General features: G+C 40.5%; 1 protein-coding gene across 2 annotated transcripts in view; it reads left to right on the top strand.

The window, feature by feature from the left end:
- The window catches only part of fbxo41 (F-box protein 41), a 41,822-nt gene that overhangs the window by 4,769 nt on the left and 18,617 nt on the right, over positions 1-18,436 (top strand). For both annotated transcript variants that reach the window (XM_031871387.1, XM_031871386.1), the window contains exons 2-3: positions 6,120-6,922; positions 8,475-8,704. In XM_031871387.1, the coding sequence (XP_031727247.1) occupies positions 6,374-6,922; positions 8,475-8,704 (779 nt within the window). In that variant the 5' untranslated portion in view covers positions 6,120-6,373. The remainder of the gene's footprint in view (positions 1-6,119; positions 6,923-8,474; positions 8,705-18,436) is intronic.

The raw sequence follows: 18,436 nt of genomic DNA, 5'->3' as shown, positions 1-18,436 counted from the left end.
AGAGAGAGAGAGAGAGAGAGAGAGAGAGAGAGAGAGAGAGAGAGAGACCTGTTCTCAGAAGCAGGGTGAGATTTGATTTTAACTGGTGACTTTCATTATTTATGAATTGTTCAGTTGGTGTTCATCCTTTTTCGAGCTGAACTTTTAACAGTCACGTCATTGGTGTAGCCTGAGGGCCGGCCGATGTTTTATGCACATGGTGCAGAGTTTAAGAATTCAGTTGCAATGACTGCAGCGTCGGCCGCAGTATCGTGACACAGTTAATGCAAGGAGTTTGAATGAAATCATATATTATTGGTACATTATTGTGCATCTATGCCGCTGGTCATGTCAGTTTATCGTAGTGTTGTTAACGCTTTTTTTTTTCCAAATGTAACCACTGTTTAGTCAGACACCCACATCAAAGAATTGACCATTTATAGAGAATGCTTACACACTTAGATTTGGCAGAAAAAGCTCTGCTGTTTGAAGGAGCGCTCAAAGAATCCGAGCAGCTGCGAGGATTCTGCTGGGAGAACTGATGCCCTCTTAATAAACACAAGAATGGACATTTAATCTTAGTTTGGTCAACAATACTGAAAATCTAGCACATAAGGAGGAGGTTGGGTCAGCTAATTCAGGCGTGACTTTAGTGCTGTGCCTGAACTACAGAAACACGATGCCTCCTTTTAGAGTCATGTCATTAGTTCCTCTGGTCTCTTACAGAAGTGACAGTGATGGGCTAGATCAGGTAATGCTAAAATAATCTTGAATATTTCCAGTAAGTATCTCCTTCCCTACAATAACTAGTGGTCTGTGAAAACTAGGCAAAACCATCTGTATTTACAATTATTTGCAAAACAAACAGACGCACAACACAAACCAAAGAGAAGCATTTAAAGTGAAATTTCAAGGTTGTTCGACCTACATATCCATTTTTTAGCTTGTTTGTAGTGAGAAAATCATTGGCATCAAAGTTAATTTGCCCACCCAGATTGAAAAGCCTGCTTAGATCTCATAAATCAAGCCTGCATCACAAAATGTCAAATGATAAAATACAGTATTCAAGAGATAGCCTGTAGATTACCTGTTTGACCAGGGGTGTTTTTTTTTTTGATAAGACGGATGCAGGAGTAGAAAAGGCTTAAAAAGAGAGAGACCTTGGGTACCAGAGTCAGAGAGGGATCACCCACTGAGATGATGGAACCTTTAGTGAATATTGGGGTGAAATAATAGAAAAATCTAGGAGCATGGGTCTGCAAAGCTTCTAGGATCAAACTTTGTTAGCCTCTGTCATCTGCTCTAAAGGAGGCCTAGATGAAATGCTGCCATGCTGGACAGAGTAGCAAAAGCAGGTATAATCTGGGTGTTTGAATGCAGAAGAGTCTTATTCCTCCCAATTAAAACAGCTTAAATACTGCTACTGTTAGCTAGTGGCCACATACCTGTAGTGATTAAAATTAAAAGAGGCTTTCGTATAGGGAGTGAAATGAGTATAAATGTGTATCTGTAAAATATCTGATAAAAAAACATCCGATTCCGCTTGAGAGTAAATACCTCGACATTACTGTTTCCAGCTGTGTCACACCACTCTGACTCTGAGGGCTGATGCAGGACCTAAATATAAAAATCATATGAAGTACATTTGTAATACTATTAAGTATACGGAAGCCATATCAATCTATCATGTTTCAAAACTATGATTGTGGGCTTATTTGTTTTTGATTAGGGCTGAGTGATGGATGCAATCAAATGGTAAATGGACTGCATTTATTGAGTGGTTTTTGTACTACAGTGTTTAAAATGTGCCTCTCATTCACCCACGCACAACTACCATGCAAGCTGCTGGCCGAGCCCTCAGCAGCAATCAGGGATCAGTGTTTCTCTCATCTCCAGTATCAATATATACAAAAATATAGAGAAAAACCCTGAAAAGTCACATATAAAAAAAATCTAAATTAGTACACTGATTGACATCATTTTGTTACTTTCAATTTGCTTGGAATGTTTATTGAGGCAACATGATCTTTCTTTTTTTAAGTCATAGCATCACTATACACAGTTAAAGGTACCTCATGGAGTTGTTTTCTTTTGTTTACAAAGTTTTACTCACTGAAACGCAGAATGTCTCCTTTAGGCCAAAGAAACAACAAACATTAGCAGAGATGATATTTGGTAATAACTTAATTCTTCTTTTCAACCTCAAAATATTTACTTCCTAGCAGTCTTCTTCCTCCCTCCACGCTTCTTGGCATGTTCCTGCCTTCAACTGAGGGTCAGCGGAAAAGCATGATACTGTGCATGCACATATGCATCCTCGTGGACATGCATACGATACTAACAAAACAGGCATCCAATCATAAAACACATTGCTCCGCACTGCTTCTAGTGGTGGAAAACTCCACACAGCGCCTTTAATAAACATTAACATTGTATAATTACCCTACTCTTAAACAGCAAACATCTGTCAAACACTGTCTCCTGTTGGGAAGCTCACGTAATTTAAAATGTGCTCTCAGCCATTGATTTCTTCTTTACAATTTGTAAAGCTCTTGCAGCATCTACATACACCTCCCCATCACTATGAAACACTTTTGTTGTCTCTGTCTGTCTCAGTCTTGCAGATTTCGCTCACCCACACCTCTGCTCCTCTCTTGCTCTTTGTCATCACCTTTCTTGATTGTCTATTTGAGAATATTCAGCTGTGACTCCCTCTTGACTTTACACTCAGAAACCTGTATCTGTGAGATAGAAATGGACTGGGAGTTTGCCACCTCTGTTGTTCAGCCTCCATTTTTAAACACTGCTCGACTTCAGGTTACTACCCTGATGTAAACAGCACGAAGCGCCTTTAAGTCCTGATACCTTCCCACTCACTCATGACCCTGTTGTAAGAAACCATGGTCAAATTGAAGCCCGTGTTCTGTTTCATGTAGGTCTATTATATGCGTTGACTCAAATGGCTTGTTTACCGTCTGAAGGCTACAGGATTGACAGACAACGAAGATGAGATCGTTATTGTTTTCCAGCAAAGAGCCTTTAAAAAGTAGCTTTCCATTAAAAGCCTGTGCATTAGGGATGCCCAAGACTCAAGAAGTAAAACAAGCAATTAGGGTGATATCTTTGATGGCCTGTCATGTCAGTCAAGAATGTGGTCGGTAGCATTTGGATCTTTTCGAATGACTGTATTCCCATCAGCCCTTGACTTACAGTACATAAGTCAGAGACAACTAGACACAGTAGATGCACATTCAAAGTGTGTACAAGTGTTGTATTCAAGAACCACCTAAACTGACACCAAGTCAAGACCAAGACCAGACCAGTGCGAGTCCCACACTGCATGACACACGTATGATAAAATGTGGAAAATGCAAACCATAGGCTCTCCTCAAATTGATCTAGAGGTTCCACATTCCATAAAAACAACATTTGTCTTTACCTTTGTTTTTTCGGAGCAAACAAATTCAAACAACCACAAGGGAGGAGCTGAGATCGACTCAACACTCTTTATTCAACTGTCATTTGACATGTATTACCATCCAACTAGCACGATACAATTTAGAACAGAATAAAGTTATTGGTTGCATTTGAAGCAGGATGTTTTTTTGGTCTTGAAATAGAATCAGAGTCCTCTTTGTCTGAGACCTAGACAAGGCCGAGTAAATATACGTTCGCTTCCAAGATGAGACATAGTCTCGAGACCAAGACCAATCTTGAGCACCACAACAGTACATACGAGTTAAAAAGAAGAAAGATAAACCTACTAGTTTGCATCAATAGTAATAGTTGGTTTTTTTATGCTCAAAACACTGTGCTACATAAAGTAGTACTATGCCACTCTGTGTGATATTTTGCAATAGCACCAGGTGGCTGCTCTGTAGAATCGTTATTACAGAGCCGTTCTGTGCATGTTTGTATCCCAAAATAGTGGCAGGACACAAAATGTGGCCTTGGGATTGTGGCAGATGCGCTTCTGATCAGTGCATGAGTGACGAAGTACTGAGAGCTTCTTGTTTCCAACCCTACTGCGTTTACTTAAAGGACCTCTTGTATATCTGGTCGCACAGCTTGTCAGTTGGCAGTCAGAAGAACAGACCACTATTTTGGATATATATGGGACAGCTGGTTTGGTTTTTGGGCGTCACTGATTCTTACAGAAAAATAGTAGATTGATTGTGATGTTGTGCTTTGCCTCCCCTTTTGTTTGGTTGTTAAAAGCGTCTGCTAAATGACTGTAATGTAAAGACATCACTTTTGACTAATCCCAGGCTATCTCCCTGAGTTCCCATGCATCAAAGAAGTGTTGTGTGAACACAGTTCACTGCAGTTTACAGGGTCCACTAATGGTGAGGATCACTCAGAATGTGAACAGAAAGTATAAATTAAAAACACAAAATATCTGCTGCTGATGATCCTTCAACGTAAAACCACAGTAACCACTCATTTCAATGCAAATGGCTTTTTTTGTCATGTGGATTTTTTTGTTTTGATTAAAAGATGCTGTGCCTTCTTAGTCTTTGAGCTTTCTGAGTGTTTGTACACGACTAACATGAAATCTCCTGGCTTTCTTTGGTGCGGGTAGAAATGAGGGAAGCCAAAGAGCGTCTACTATTAACTTATCATAATAAAACATTACAGGCAGACTTTTGGGATGTCTCAACTAAGCTCTATTGGCAGGATGTGACATGTGGCTTCCAAACAGCTTCATATCGTTCCGTTTCCTGCCCGGTTAAATACCTCACTTTGTAATTTTAAGCAGATGGGAATTCCTGCTATCTGCAGTGTAGTGACTGGGTCTGTGAAATCCTCCTCCGTTAATAAGTGGGCACGGCTTGCCAGTACAACCCCCCGTTCCAGCCTCACCAGACTTCTAATAACAGTCTTGGTGACTTCTGGGGATTTCCAGTGTTCAAGCCCTCTGTGAAGAACCGTCGATGCATCTGTGATTTGTGATTAGACCGCCAATGTCTGTGCCTGCTGCTTCTCTCATTAATAGCTGCTGTAGAACGTTGTAAGAGAGTCTGATCTGGTTCTGGATTGGTGTACAACACCTTGGTGGTGGTTCATGTTGAAAGATCTGCGCCCACTCTACGACATCGGCTGTACTTGATATGCAGACCATGCTGGCGGAAACCAGATCCGATCAGGATCTTTGTTTCATTGAGTTCGGCAGAGCTTTAAGTTTTCTTTTTTTGTTGTGCACTTAATTCACTCATCCTTTCTTCACTTTTTACTGGGGTATTATTCAAATATAAGGCAGCATTTAAGTCTTACAAGGAACTGAAAAGGCAATGGATAAAGAGGACACAACACAGATAACAGATCCCCTTGTAAAGAACTTAAAGCTGACCTCGTAGACTTAAGACTAGAAGATGATGTTGCCGCTAACAAGCACTCTCACTAATGTAGCCATTTCCTTTCCCCCACTGTTCTCCCAGTCTTCCTCCGAGTATTTCAGGTTCCAAAGTGCAGGGGTTTGCTTTTTAACCCTTCGTGAAATGCAGGTTTCATGTTTCTCAACCACTAAACGTAAAGATGAATGTTCCTAGATAGTTCAGACACAGCAGACTATTACAGTGAAGAGCTCTCTAATCTTATTCCATTCCAATCAATCCAAATAAACAGTTAATCATTTCTGGATGTACAATCGTACAAATAGTCACATTTTACAAAGATGCATCAGAATGCTAATATCATGCTCTTAACATTATGAAAGATTTCTCTTCACTGGTGGAATGGCAGTTGCATACAAATGACTAATGCTTCACTATGTATACATTTTGCACTTCCTCTGTTAAATAAAAGAAGAAAAGCTAAATATTGTAATCAACAGTTGTAGGATAAAAAAAGGTTATAGTAACAGAATTAACTGGGCTTTGTTGCTGGAGAATTCTGGATATATTTGTTGAAAAAGGCTCTGGAGTTCACAAGTTTCCCCGAGTATATTGTTTTGAAGAAAAGATAAGATGGAACTTTATTTATCCCGAGGAGAATTGTTGGCTAAGATTAGCTTTTGTGATCAACTTTCTGTCAGATATTTATTCAACCTGATTAAGTTTATTTGTTCAAATGATTTGTTATACCCAAATTCACAGTATAATACACTTAAACTCAGGTGTATTTTCTCCCTCTGTTTCTAGGACCACAGACAGGGGAACCATGACAGATGACGTGAAAAGACCAGTTGAATGTTGCCACTGTGTGGTCATGTGACTGAGCTGGGCTCCTCCATAGCACATGGGAAACACTTCCTCCTGCTGACTTGCCGATGCCGCCTTGCTGCCCTGTTTTCACCATGAGAGGATCTGTCAGGTGCTTGACCTCTGTAGCCTCATACTGGCGCTGCTGTTGTGCCATGTGAGCACCCCCTCTCCTCCGGCAGTTACTGCACGGAATGGCCTCTCTGGACCTGCCATACCGCTGTCCTCGCTGCGGGGAGCACAAGCGCTTCCGAAGCCTGTCGTCCTTACGTGCCCACCTGGAGTACAACCACACGTACGAGACCCTCTACGTCCTCTCCAAATCCAACAGTGTGTGTGACGCTGCTGCTCTGCTGCCGCTTGTGGCTGAGGGAGCTCTCCTCGCACCGACCAACAACAACGACCCATTTGAGCCACTGCGGCCTTCAGCTTTAAAGGAGCGGCGCTTCCCTTGTCGTGAGCTTCCTTGTGCGGATGACTTGAGTCTGACCCCGGCTAACTCCAACACTGCAGCCCGGTATATTCCCAATGTGGAATTTCCCCTGGGGGAGATTTTTATGAAGAAAGCCATGACATCCGCAGACCCAGGTCCTCATGGCAACGCCAGCACAGCTGTAGCAGTGGCAGCTAATGTAGCGGCTAGTGCAGTGGAGGCGGCCTACGAGGAGGGCCTGGCCAGGCTGAAGGCTCGGGCGTTTGAACGGCTGGAGCTGGATGAAAGGCTCGAGAAGCTGTCTGAAGAGGTCAATACGATCATTGTGGTTGTCAAGCTCTCAATATAAAAGAAAGAACAAATTTACATGATACATATATATACAGACATACCGCTCAACAGAAATAATAAGCCAAACAAACAAGCAAACAAAAACATGTGGCTAGTATGTTAGAGCTGGACACAAACTATTCATATAGTTATTGGTCAGTTACTATGTTCAAAATTAATTTTATTGGAGAAAGCTTAACATTGTTGTGTGGAATTAGATCATTTCTTACTTTAGCAACCCCTAGTGGTTGCATCAAACAACACATGCCAATTCATGACCCAAGGATCCAGCCATGGGACATTGAGAATTGTTTAAAATAAACACACATTTTCACAATTTTCTACATTAATTCTTTGATTTGAAAGATGTTGCACGATAAAACTAAAAATCTACACAATGTTGCTAAAAAACAAAATCTTTCTTGCACATGAGGGATTGGAGTGTTGTTGAGTAGCAGTGGGTTTAGTCTTCAGACTAATGTCTGGAAGTTGTATTGCCACAAAATATAGTGTAGAGGGAAAGCCTATGTGTTGTGTACGATGGACATTACCTGCAATTCCTCAGATTTTATTTGTTTGTGTTTTCAACTCTCTTCCACTGAGGAACTTGAAATGGGTGGGTTGCTTAAACAGCACTCCAAGATCGTAACACTGTGTAACTTGCTCCGGGTTGCCATTTCCATGTCTGCAGGTGGGTTATTGCATAGTCAAGAGCCCCTCCCTCTGTATTTAGGTTAGACATTAAACTAGTATCTCTCTGTTCTCATTCTGTTTTGAGAACCTTGAGCTCAGTAACAGAGCGAAAATGAAAGATCTTGTCACAGGCATGCACTGAGTCTGATCAGTTAAACTTAAAAATCGGTCACATTTATATTAGCAGCCAATGGGTAAAAACTAAAACGGGAATAACATGTTGTCTCACTAGCTGCATTGAAACAAGGAAGATTTTAACTGACGAAAACGAGTATATAATGAATAGCATCAATCAAGGAAGGAAGAAGTTAAGCCTTTAATAACAGAGTCCAAGTTTTTAGCCAAAAGAAAAGCTCATTCTTCTCAGTGTCTCTAGGTTAGAAGAGGCTGCACCACAGTTTTGTCACGCTTACTCACACTCAAAACTTATCAAAGAAGATTTTCATACCCAGAAGTCACATTTTTGGATTTAAAAACAAGCTTTTTTTTTTTTTTTATAATTCGAGCACATCTAGTACAGGTCAAGGCCAGTATAACAATTTATGATGGAGCTGAATTGGCTTGCAGATGTTTTTCAGTCAATAATGTCGTAATAGTCATATTGCTGTTTATCTTCCAGTGACTGGTAGTAGACAATCTAGTGAACCCAATATATTCACTTAAGTTTTCTTCTTGATGATTTCATTGGGGCTTTGAGTAGTATTCTATCATCTTATTAAAGAAAAAAACCAAATTATTTAGTTAATGGCCTAACTTGCATAACTAGTTACTGTATGTCTCATACGACGTTGTGATTATGGCGGGACACAAAGGCAGCTCAAGTGCCTCTTGTCTTGTAGGTGGAGCAGAAAATAGCGGCCCGCGTAGGTCGTCTTCAGTCAGAGCTGGAGAGGAAGAGCTCCGAGCTGGAGCGGGCCAAGCTGGAGAGCGAACAGCTGAGCCAGGAGAAGCAAGACCTGGAGGACAAGGCCTCCGAGCTCTCTCGACAGGTGGACGTCTCTGTGGAAATGCTGGCCAACCTCAAACAGGACCTGGTGAACAAGGAGCAGGAGCTCAACCACAAACAACAGTATGTGATATATGTCTTCAGACTCATAGACACAGAAATACATTTCCCTTTGAGATGAAATGAATTGTTTAAGACATTTAATTCACTGGTTGCAGCTTTTAAAATTAATGAATATTTGCTGGTTTTGTCAGCTATGTTAGTAAATGGAATACCTTTGAGTTTTGGACCGTTGGTCGGATACAACAGACAATTTGAAGATGTAACCTTAACTGTTGATGAAAATAATCCTTAGTTACAGCACTAATTTTCATTGTGTGTAGAATAACATGCTGCTGTTTTGATGGAGGTGATGTCCGTTTGTTGGTCGATTGGTCTGCCCATCTCTCTTGTTGATACAAATATCATAGTCCACTTGGCTTATGGTGAAGTAGAAAGAAGTAAAACATGAACACCCTCGGCTACCACCTTCTTCACCCTTGACACCGATGGCTCCTAACATTCCCTTGCTCTTCCTTTCATTGAACACATTGTCATGCATGCAAACACTCACACACACACTCCCTTCCTCTCCTTCACCTCTACCCATTTGTTGATGGTATAATTCTCAGTCGCATCCACCCAACCAGATGTGGTCGGCATCTGTCCTGCTGCTGTCTCCATACACCTGTGCCCTCCACACAAACGCAAGCTCTTTGCCTATATTTGCATCTATTTTCTTTGTTTAAGTGATCAACAGTTGTTCAGGTATCATTCAAGGCTCATATTCAAGCCATCTGGTATCTCTACTGTTTCTTTATCCGACAGGACAGCCAGCCTCGTCTTTCTATCTTCTTTCGGGTTTTTATCACCTCTTCGGTTTCTTCATCAGGCCTGAATGTCAACAGTAGGTCAGAGACAGAAAATCACCCTCAAGACGTCTAATCTCATCACAAACACGCAACTGCACATGCCACTGTGCACTGTGTATGTGTGTGTGTGTTTCTTTGTAACGGCGTCAATGAGGCACAAAGGGAATGTATATATCAATTTAAAGCTATTATTAAAGCTGGGGTAGACAACTTTGGGGAAACCAGCAAGAGTATGCTCAATTTTGAAAGCATCCAACAGAAAAATCCACAGCCCCTCCCGTCACGCCTCCATCAAAAATCCTCTCCCTCAAAACACATGACCTTGCACTGCCAGTCCACAATAGAGGGCTGCGAAACGAAGCGCAGCGTATTATTGTTATCGCTAACCATATTTAGCTACCTCATGTCTCATTCACATGTAAGAAAACAACATTATCCAACATTGACCACAGCTGTTAATGTCAATGAGTGCGTTCAGATAGATAGGTAGGTAGGTAGGTAGGCCATCCAATCATAACGTGCAGAATTAAAAAAATGGTATGGGTTAATTACAGGCCTGTGACAACAACAGATACCAGATTGTTTTCTTTTTTTTTTTGTCAGAGAATTTGATGAATTGGTTGCTGTCGAGACGTAAAGAGAATTTCAACTAATATAACAAAAATGCTTCGAAAATAAATTGCTCACCCGAGCTTCAATAGTGAGGCATTATAATTATCTCTGCCAGGAAAATAACGTGATGGTTGTCCACTGACTTTAACCCCTTCCCAGCCGATGCCTCTTCTGGCGTTTTTGTTGTTATTTTCCAGTGTTCATTCAGTCTCTTCAGTCCAGATTCTGTGTTGCTTCACAGATGTAGTGTGTCTCACAATAATGTCTGACCAGCATCTCTAAAACCCTCAACATTTTACATTTCCAATCACATAAATCAGAGAAAAGAGAACAGCTTTTATCAAGCAAACATGTTGAATGATGAACCAATCAACTTTATGACTAATTGTATTAGCACTAGAGTCGTCCATTGAGTTTCAGTGATTTGTGCACTATGCAGTCGGTCATCTTGGTCCCTGCAGGTCACGGCTAACTCACACAAGTGTCTTTGTGTCAGCATTATAGAGACAGCTAAACTGGTAATATTAGAATTTGAGTGGCTAATCTTGTGATAGAATGATACAAAACAGGGTTTCATCGGGTCAAATGAGCAGAAGACAAGCATGTTTTTCTTTGATTTAGTCCCGCCCCTCTGTCGGAAAGGGTGCAGTAACTGTGACCATGTCTCCCAAAACTGGTGGCATCAGACTGGGATAGTTCTACTCTTAAAATCCCAGCCTGGGCTGTATGACTGCCTCATAGATATAACAGCAGCCCAGATTCTCTCTCTCTCTCTCTCTCTCTCACACACACACACACACACACACACACACACACACACACACACACACACAGTTTTCCTGGGTCTGTCTCCCTGAGGAGAAGCTGGCAGTCAAACAGTAAGCTCATTCAGACCCTAAAATACAGTCGGTCTGAGGTGGAAAAAGAGCATCACAGTCGGTGAATGTTCAGCAGGGTTGATGACTAAGCAGAAAGTTATAAGACACGTTATTGGCTAAAACATGGCTGCCCAACAACCTCATGCAAACAGCTGATTCTTTTAAAAACCTTTGATATTCTCGAGTGAATTTGTGTAGTCTGTGAAACTCCTTCAAGGAGATATGCATCATGCAGTACATCAGTGGTGTGCTAAAGTGCTAAAAATGCGAGTCACCTCACCGAGAGTTGCTATGCAACCATAGGAAACTCCCACGAAGTGGCTTCTGCTGCTAGCAGCGCTATGCATAAATATATGACACAACCTCATGATTTATTCTGCACCCAGAAACGCTGTAAATAATTATGAAAAGCATACAAAACGCCTCAGGTACATTTGTGCAAATCAGCTCGGTCCTTATTATAATGTACAGTTTAGTTTGTAGCCAAATTCATTCACAAACAACAATACGGACAAAAACAAACTGCATGCTCATACTGCAAGAGTCACTGAAAGCACATCATGATAAACATCACACCACACTGTAGCAGTCAAAGCTGAATGAATAACAGACTCCCTCAAGCATGCCTGGTAAATGGTTTGATAGCAGCTGGAATAAATGAGAGCGTCTGTAATCAGCAGAAACTGGAGCCTGAAGAGAAATTTGAAATGGTGGGACTGTTATCTCCATCATCTCAGTGCGCTACACACCAAGAGTAGAAAAACACGCCTAATTCTGTGTCTATCATAGAAATACAAGACGTTTATTTAGTTGCTGTGATATTCGCTAGTCACTAATATGCCAAGTGTCGTGTTATTGTTCCAGTAGATCATTTGTAAGAGCTATTTCTAATTAACTTTGATCTTGCGTTTGTGATCCCTTTCATTCATGGAGATGATGGCTGGCCTCACTGTGCTCCTGCAGGAGGACATTATACTGTACGCAGCCAGATTATCAGACGCTGTTTTTTAATTGTTTCTCTTCCCGGTTGAAAGGTTTATATGTGATGTACAGGTGGGTTATACAGTCAATTTTTAGACCTGTGCAATTTTTTCAATCCAATATACTCCAACACTGGACCAAGTTGAAGCTAAAACCATTTGTCCATTAGTCAGTCGACAAAAAATATTCAGCAGCTATTTTTAGTAGACATCAAAAATGACAAACGTTTCCGTGTTCCAGCTTCTCAGTTGTGATGATTGGTAAGAAATTTGAACGCATCATTAAGGAAGCACACAACCGTTGGACAGGAGGGTATTTGTTCATCAGGATAGATGTTACAAAGTCACCCTAAAAAAAGAAAAGAAATAAGATTAAAATTACAAAAGTACTGAGATTAAGTATAAGCGTTTTATATTACATAAAAGAAAGAGATTGGACCAAACCATACAAATTTAGTGAGAAAAAAAATTGGCAAAGTAATTGACAATATAAATAATTGTAAATTGCAGCCCTACAACAAATACTTCCTTTGTGAAGCTTATTGTATTTGTAAGGTGATTATTATGGAAATGTTTGTAGCTGTAGGTTTTGGCGTTGTGGTGTCAGGTTTTGTTGTACTTTGATTTGTATTGTACCCTCTTCATGTGATGTACAAACAGGGGAGGGGCTAACTGTTGCAGTATTACAGTTGTTTGTATTAGATTGTGCAGGTGTTCATGGTATTGAAGGAGAGAAGAGCAGTACAGAGACAAAGCATGTCAGTTTTTCATATCATATTTAGCGCTCACACACATACACACACACACACACACACATACAGTTGCTGCAGTAGTCCTCAGCCCTGAGGCTTGATTTATTCCTACAACCAGCTATGATAAAGTAAGTGTGCTCTGTGCCGCAAAAGAAAGACAAAGGCTCAAAAGGATCTACATGTAGGAGTCTATTGGCTGTCACTGTGCCTCCTTCAAAAAAAACAAGCTCGGGCAGCAATCTATGCAAAGTGAAGCTGTCAGGGCAGAGACAGAACTCGCCTCATTAACGACAGTGGCTTAGAGAGAGGAGCATCGAGTGTTAGCACTGCAAGACCCTCTGCAGGCTCTCTAATGAAAATAAATCAGAGTAAGGACGTGATCTGCAATACATCTAGGAATGTGGACTTGAAAATGAGTTTGACACCTCCTTAAGGGTCTGTGTTGTAATATGATATATTTAAAGCTCAGTGTATCTCAAAATATGTCAAAGCATAAGACAGTCGAGTAATATTTGTCCAAACCCTGTAGGAGCAGATGTCCTGTATGCTAGTAAATTGTTTGGATTACAGAAAAACATTGCAGCGCTGACGCCAAACACTTTCATGCTATGAAAACACTAATGCATAGGTTCGTTGTACGTTGTTTTTCAATGTGAAATATGTTGAAATGTTCTATGATTATTACTTGACACATACTATCTGCATTGTTACATACTTACTTACACAGCTTTTACTAGGACTGGATGTCTGCAGTTAGATACATTAAGTCTATAATGTACAATGTAGAGCTGTAATTGGACAAGCTTAGGGAGAATCATGCTCGGAGTAAACCAAAGTACGTCCATAGGCACTGCATTCAGACTTGCAGCAGCAATATAATGTGGAGTATAACAAGAAAGGGTTCTGATGATCCACTGAATGTTAGCCGTCAGATAGAACAGGATTCATGAGCGGAGGGCTGTTCATGTCCATCATTAGATGGAAGAAACTGATGTGTGCGTCCTTGAGGCTGCAAGAAAGGCTTTGAACACGAAGGAAAAGGGAAACGGGAGGGATGGTGCAGCCAGTCTCTCAGTGGACACGTCTGTTTTCTTTCTCATTTAGTTGAGTCATGAAAGGTTAAAGTAACCAGTGCACTGTTAGCAGATGGACTGTTCTAGGAGTGTAAGATGTTTGGAAGATGTACTGACTGGGGTTTAGTCAGTATGTGTGTTGTTCTTCTGTCGAAAGCTGATATTGAGACAATGCTGTCATTATTTTGTCTCTCCTTTTTGAGCTGTCAAGCTGTCATAGAGCTGAATGAGTGCTGCTGCTGTGTTGAAAAGCCTGTATGATTTAAAAGTCTGCACTATAGATGACCTCTTCAGCTGATTCATCGAGTTAATGGTCAGAAAATGAATGGGATATCGACTGATGAATAATTTGTCATTTTTCAAAGCAAAAAAATAATCTTCTTCCAGCCTCTTACATGTAAAGATTTGCTGTTTTTCTCAGTTTTATATCATTGCAAACTGAGTATCTCTGAGTTTTGGACCAAATCAGCAATTTGAAGACGTCTCTTTGGGCTCTGGGACATTTTTCATAATTTGTAGTATTTATGACCCGTCTCTTAGACCACAACAACACACTCCATGACGTTTTGACAAAAGATATTTTATTGAATCAAATTTACCGAAATTCAACAAAATTAAATTAGAGGGGCAGGACAAAATATAAAAATAGACTAAAGCAACATGACCAAACCAAACCACGGGTGCCTGAAAGGAGAAGCGGAGAGCTGCAGCAGCAGCACAGACTGCTCGTAACACCGGGCCCAGCTGTTCCCAGTAGGGATCCCCGCCACCAGGTATCTGGAAAACTACTACTCGTTTTCATAGATGTATCTATTTTCTTTCCACTTGCACTTCTGCAGAACGATTGCATCCACAGGTGCAAAACATCACCGTCATCATGCAAACAAGAATTTGAGGACAGATTCATTCTCTGTTTTTGAGAGTCTGACAGCTGAATTTCAGGTGGCCTTTTCTCCCATAATGATATAATCATCCTTTTCTGTCATTTCTGTCAATGCGCCACATCATCACCTTGCTGTTGCATCTCTGGGTGACTCAGCCATGTGTGATTTGTAACAGGAGTTTCGATTTTGAGAGGACTGATTCGAGCCACAATAAAACTCTCTCGTGATTGATCGGAGCCAAGACGTGGATTAGTGGTTTCTTTGGAAACCAGACATGCTTCTTTTTTTTTTTTCTTCTTCTCTGAGAAGCTTTGAAGAAAGTACATTTCAGCCTGCATCTCTTTCATCATCCCTTCTCTCACCCTTTCATCCTTGTCTGTCTCTCATCTTCTTCTCGTGTAGCCATACTCTCTACACATCTCCTCATGGTGACGTTCTCTTTGTGTGTTTTTGTGTAATGCATGTATACGTGTGACATTATGACACGATAACACAATGTAGCCTATAATCTGTCTCTCAAAATCCAGGTGTCAAAACACAGTGAGACACGAGCAGCTGTCCTTTGTTAGGGCGAAGAAAGCTCGTATTCATGCAGCAGCCTCGTGTTCCTCATGCAGGTCCTTTCAGTCAATCACCTCTGCTCTTTAATATTAATGAGGCATCATTTTAAATGAATGGCCAGATATGATGACATCTGTGAAAGGAGACTGACCAGTGATTGTTATTAACATTTAAATAAAATTCCTCAGAAGATTGTGCCTTATTAATCATGTCTGTTATAGCTGGATGTCTTTGCCATACTATACTATTTGTTATGGCTGTTAAGTTGTAGGCAAATGAAGCATTGAAGGCTCAGCTAGTCATTATTTCTCTGGACATATGAAGTGGCATAGGACGTCTATTGAGGTCTTCAAAGCCCATTTTCATTTGTGTAATAAAAACAACTGTAGCTTAGATTTTTGTTGGCAATCTCTCAGGGCCTGAATTTAACAAGACTTGAGCTTGAAGTGGCAAGAAGGCATCAGATGTTAAATGAATATCAGGCAAACAAGACCCTTATGTATTCTAGTTGTCTCGTGGGGGAAAAGCAGCAGAGAGCAAGACCAGTGTTTGTTGTGTGGGTGCTAAAGCGGAATGTGTGGGAATACTAAAATGTAGCACTGTAACCTACTGCTGTGTATTAGGATTTAGTGAGGCACATTGTTTGCATCAGAGCTTAGCTCTTGTACATAATGTTTAATTCAATAATGCACATCCTGGAGGTAATGATGATGACGGGGAGATGCAGGTTTGTGCAAGAGTAGTTATTTAAGACAGATTTTTATCAATATTTGATTCATATATTTACATACCAGACACACTGTTCCTGGCCATAAATCCTTTCTGTCATTGTTCATGAAATATTGCCTGTTAAGTTTTGAGAAATTCTAATCACAGTGGAAGATTTTGTCTTGGGTCTTATGAAGTCACTTTACACAATTAAATGTACTTGAACTTTTGATCAGTGTGGTACATGTGGTAGGATTAATGGTGCAATTTAGCTCCTGCTGTAGATAAAAAAAACATAAGGATGACTTGCAAAATCATGTAAGGCTAAGTTAACAAAGCGCCTCTATAGCTGACAGTAGGGTACATTGTAGATTGGTTGCTTACTTCTGAGCTGTTCAGATATGAAATTTGAATACAAATCATATCTCTAAGGAGTTAATGGCTAAAAACTGCTTCCTCTGTAGTTTATTCTGTACACTACATGAACCTGCATTCATCTTTGAATTGTAATACACCGATTAAACAAACAAGATACAGCATGTTAAGTGGTAAATTTTGATTAATTGGTGAAGTATTGGTGGTGGATTTTGTTACCTTTGGCAAGGTAGCCAAGGCTAGCTGTTCCAATCTGGCAGCTTGCTACAGGTACATGTTTACAAATAAGTAAATAAGAGTGTTATCCATCTTCTCATCTAGTTCTCGGCAAGAAAACAACTTCGCATTGTTTTAGCCACAGCTGAGTCATTTCCTCTGAATCCCGCCCCAGACTTAACAACCTGCATGTTCATCACCCAGAAAAGATGGCAGTCTTCCTTTTCAGCTCCCCCAAGCGCCCGGGTGAACACACAGGCATGTTTGTCACCTTGAGGCTTTCTTTCTGAGGTGTTGGAGTGAGTCACGCTTTGAGAGCGAGGCATGTGTGTACATCTGAGTGTTTGTGTTGAAATTAGGATTGACAACAGGAAGCAGCCACCTCCTGTGTTTGCTGCTTCCACATGACTGCAGATTTCTGTTTGCTGTGTCTTGCTTTAGCCTCTGCAGGGTTTTTCCTCACGGTCTTTGTGCTCAATCCCCCCTCTTTATGTTTTTTTTTTTTTATCAGCTTCAATCCTCATCTTTTGCTAGTCTCCCAGTATCCAGCGAAGATATATTTTTTTCCTTCTCACCCCCTCTACCCACCCTCCAACATCTTTCTCAGCCTTTCCATCAAATTCCTGATTCCCTTGCTTCTCCTCCATAACGCTTTCCACGCTGAGCGATGTTCCTTCAGCTGAGTGGTTGAGCTCCTGGTGCAGCCGTGCATTTCTTCCTGACACAGAAGAAGAGAGGGAAAGGTTTTCCTGTGTTGCATATAACACATTCCTCCTCTGGGATTGGTGCATCTGTCTCCAGTAACAACAAAAATTGGATATTTTGAATTATTAATTGAGACTAATTACAAATGCATTGCAATTTGGATGCCAAAACACGTTGTACGGTACATACGATCCTAACTCAGCTACTCTATTATTAGCAGCTGTGAGATAGCTATATGTCATTATACTGGAGGCTGAACTAAAAACAGTGCTTAGTCATTGTTGCATTCCGTTTATTAGCTTGAATAATGAGAGCAGAACTTTGGCTTCAGGCTGCTTAATCATACACCACATTAGGTACAGCTCCAATCACTGAATTAAAATAATGATACTTCGACTCATTAATTGTACACTGTAATGAGATATTTTGAGTTATAAGCAAATTCTCCAAATGAATCTGATTACTAATGAAAGCTGATCTTGTGTTTGTATTGCACAAAGCTATGCTGTTCTTATCAGTGCCAAGTTCAACTATCTAGGCGAGGCAGGTAAAGCACATTTCATACGTGAAGGAAATTCAAAGTGGTTTACATGTTGCAAACAGGAAATACATTGAAACACAAAATGCAAAGATAGAAAATTATTTCAAAGGAAATAAAAAAAGAGAAATGAATGCAAGAGAGGTAAAAATGTACAGTAATTGTAAAGTGGAGGATGATGAGTGTTTAAAGCTGCACTCGTAAATATGCTAATTTAAACAATAGATTGAATGTGTAATGTGAAAGGGATTGCTCTTAGTGAGGAACCCACAGAGATTTATCACTCTGCAGCTCCCCTCAGCTCTCTGAATCATTTTTAGCGTCTCGCAGTTCATTGTTTCATTTTCACTGTTTTGGTCCATCTCTCTGCTCTCACCAGCATCGTTTCCAGACACAGCAGGCAGCTGTTTTCAGCGATAAAGCTCTATACACTACCTGCACAGCGTGAAACAGCAGATAGAGATAGTAAGAGACTAGCAGGTGAAAATAGTGGTGCATAAAGGAGAGTGAATATTCACCACAATGTCAGAAAAATGCTTCTAAGTGAATTGTTGCTCTGTGCCTGCTGGATGCGTAAATATGCAACTCTTTGCTATTAAGTAAGTTTATTATTAACGTTATATGGTGATAATATTTCATTGTCTTGATCTCTCAAATTAATG

Source organism: Anarrhichthys ocellatus, unplaced genomic scaffold (assembly GCF_004355925.1).
Source record: "Anarrhichthys ocellatus isolate YVR2014 unplaced genomic scaffold, GSC_Weel_1.0 scaffold58, whole genome shotgun sequence".
NCBI classification, from domain to species: domain Eukaryota; kingdom Metazoa; phylum Chordata; class Actinopteri; order Perciformes; family Anarhichadidae; genus Anarrhichthys; species Anarrhichthys ocellatus.
Note: the sequence above shows the minus strand (reverse complement) of the source record. Positions and strands in the feature narration are given on the sequence as shown.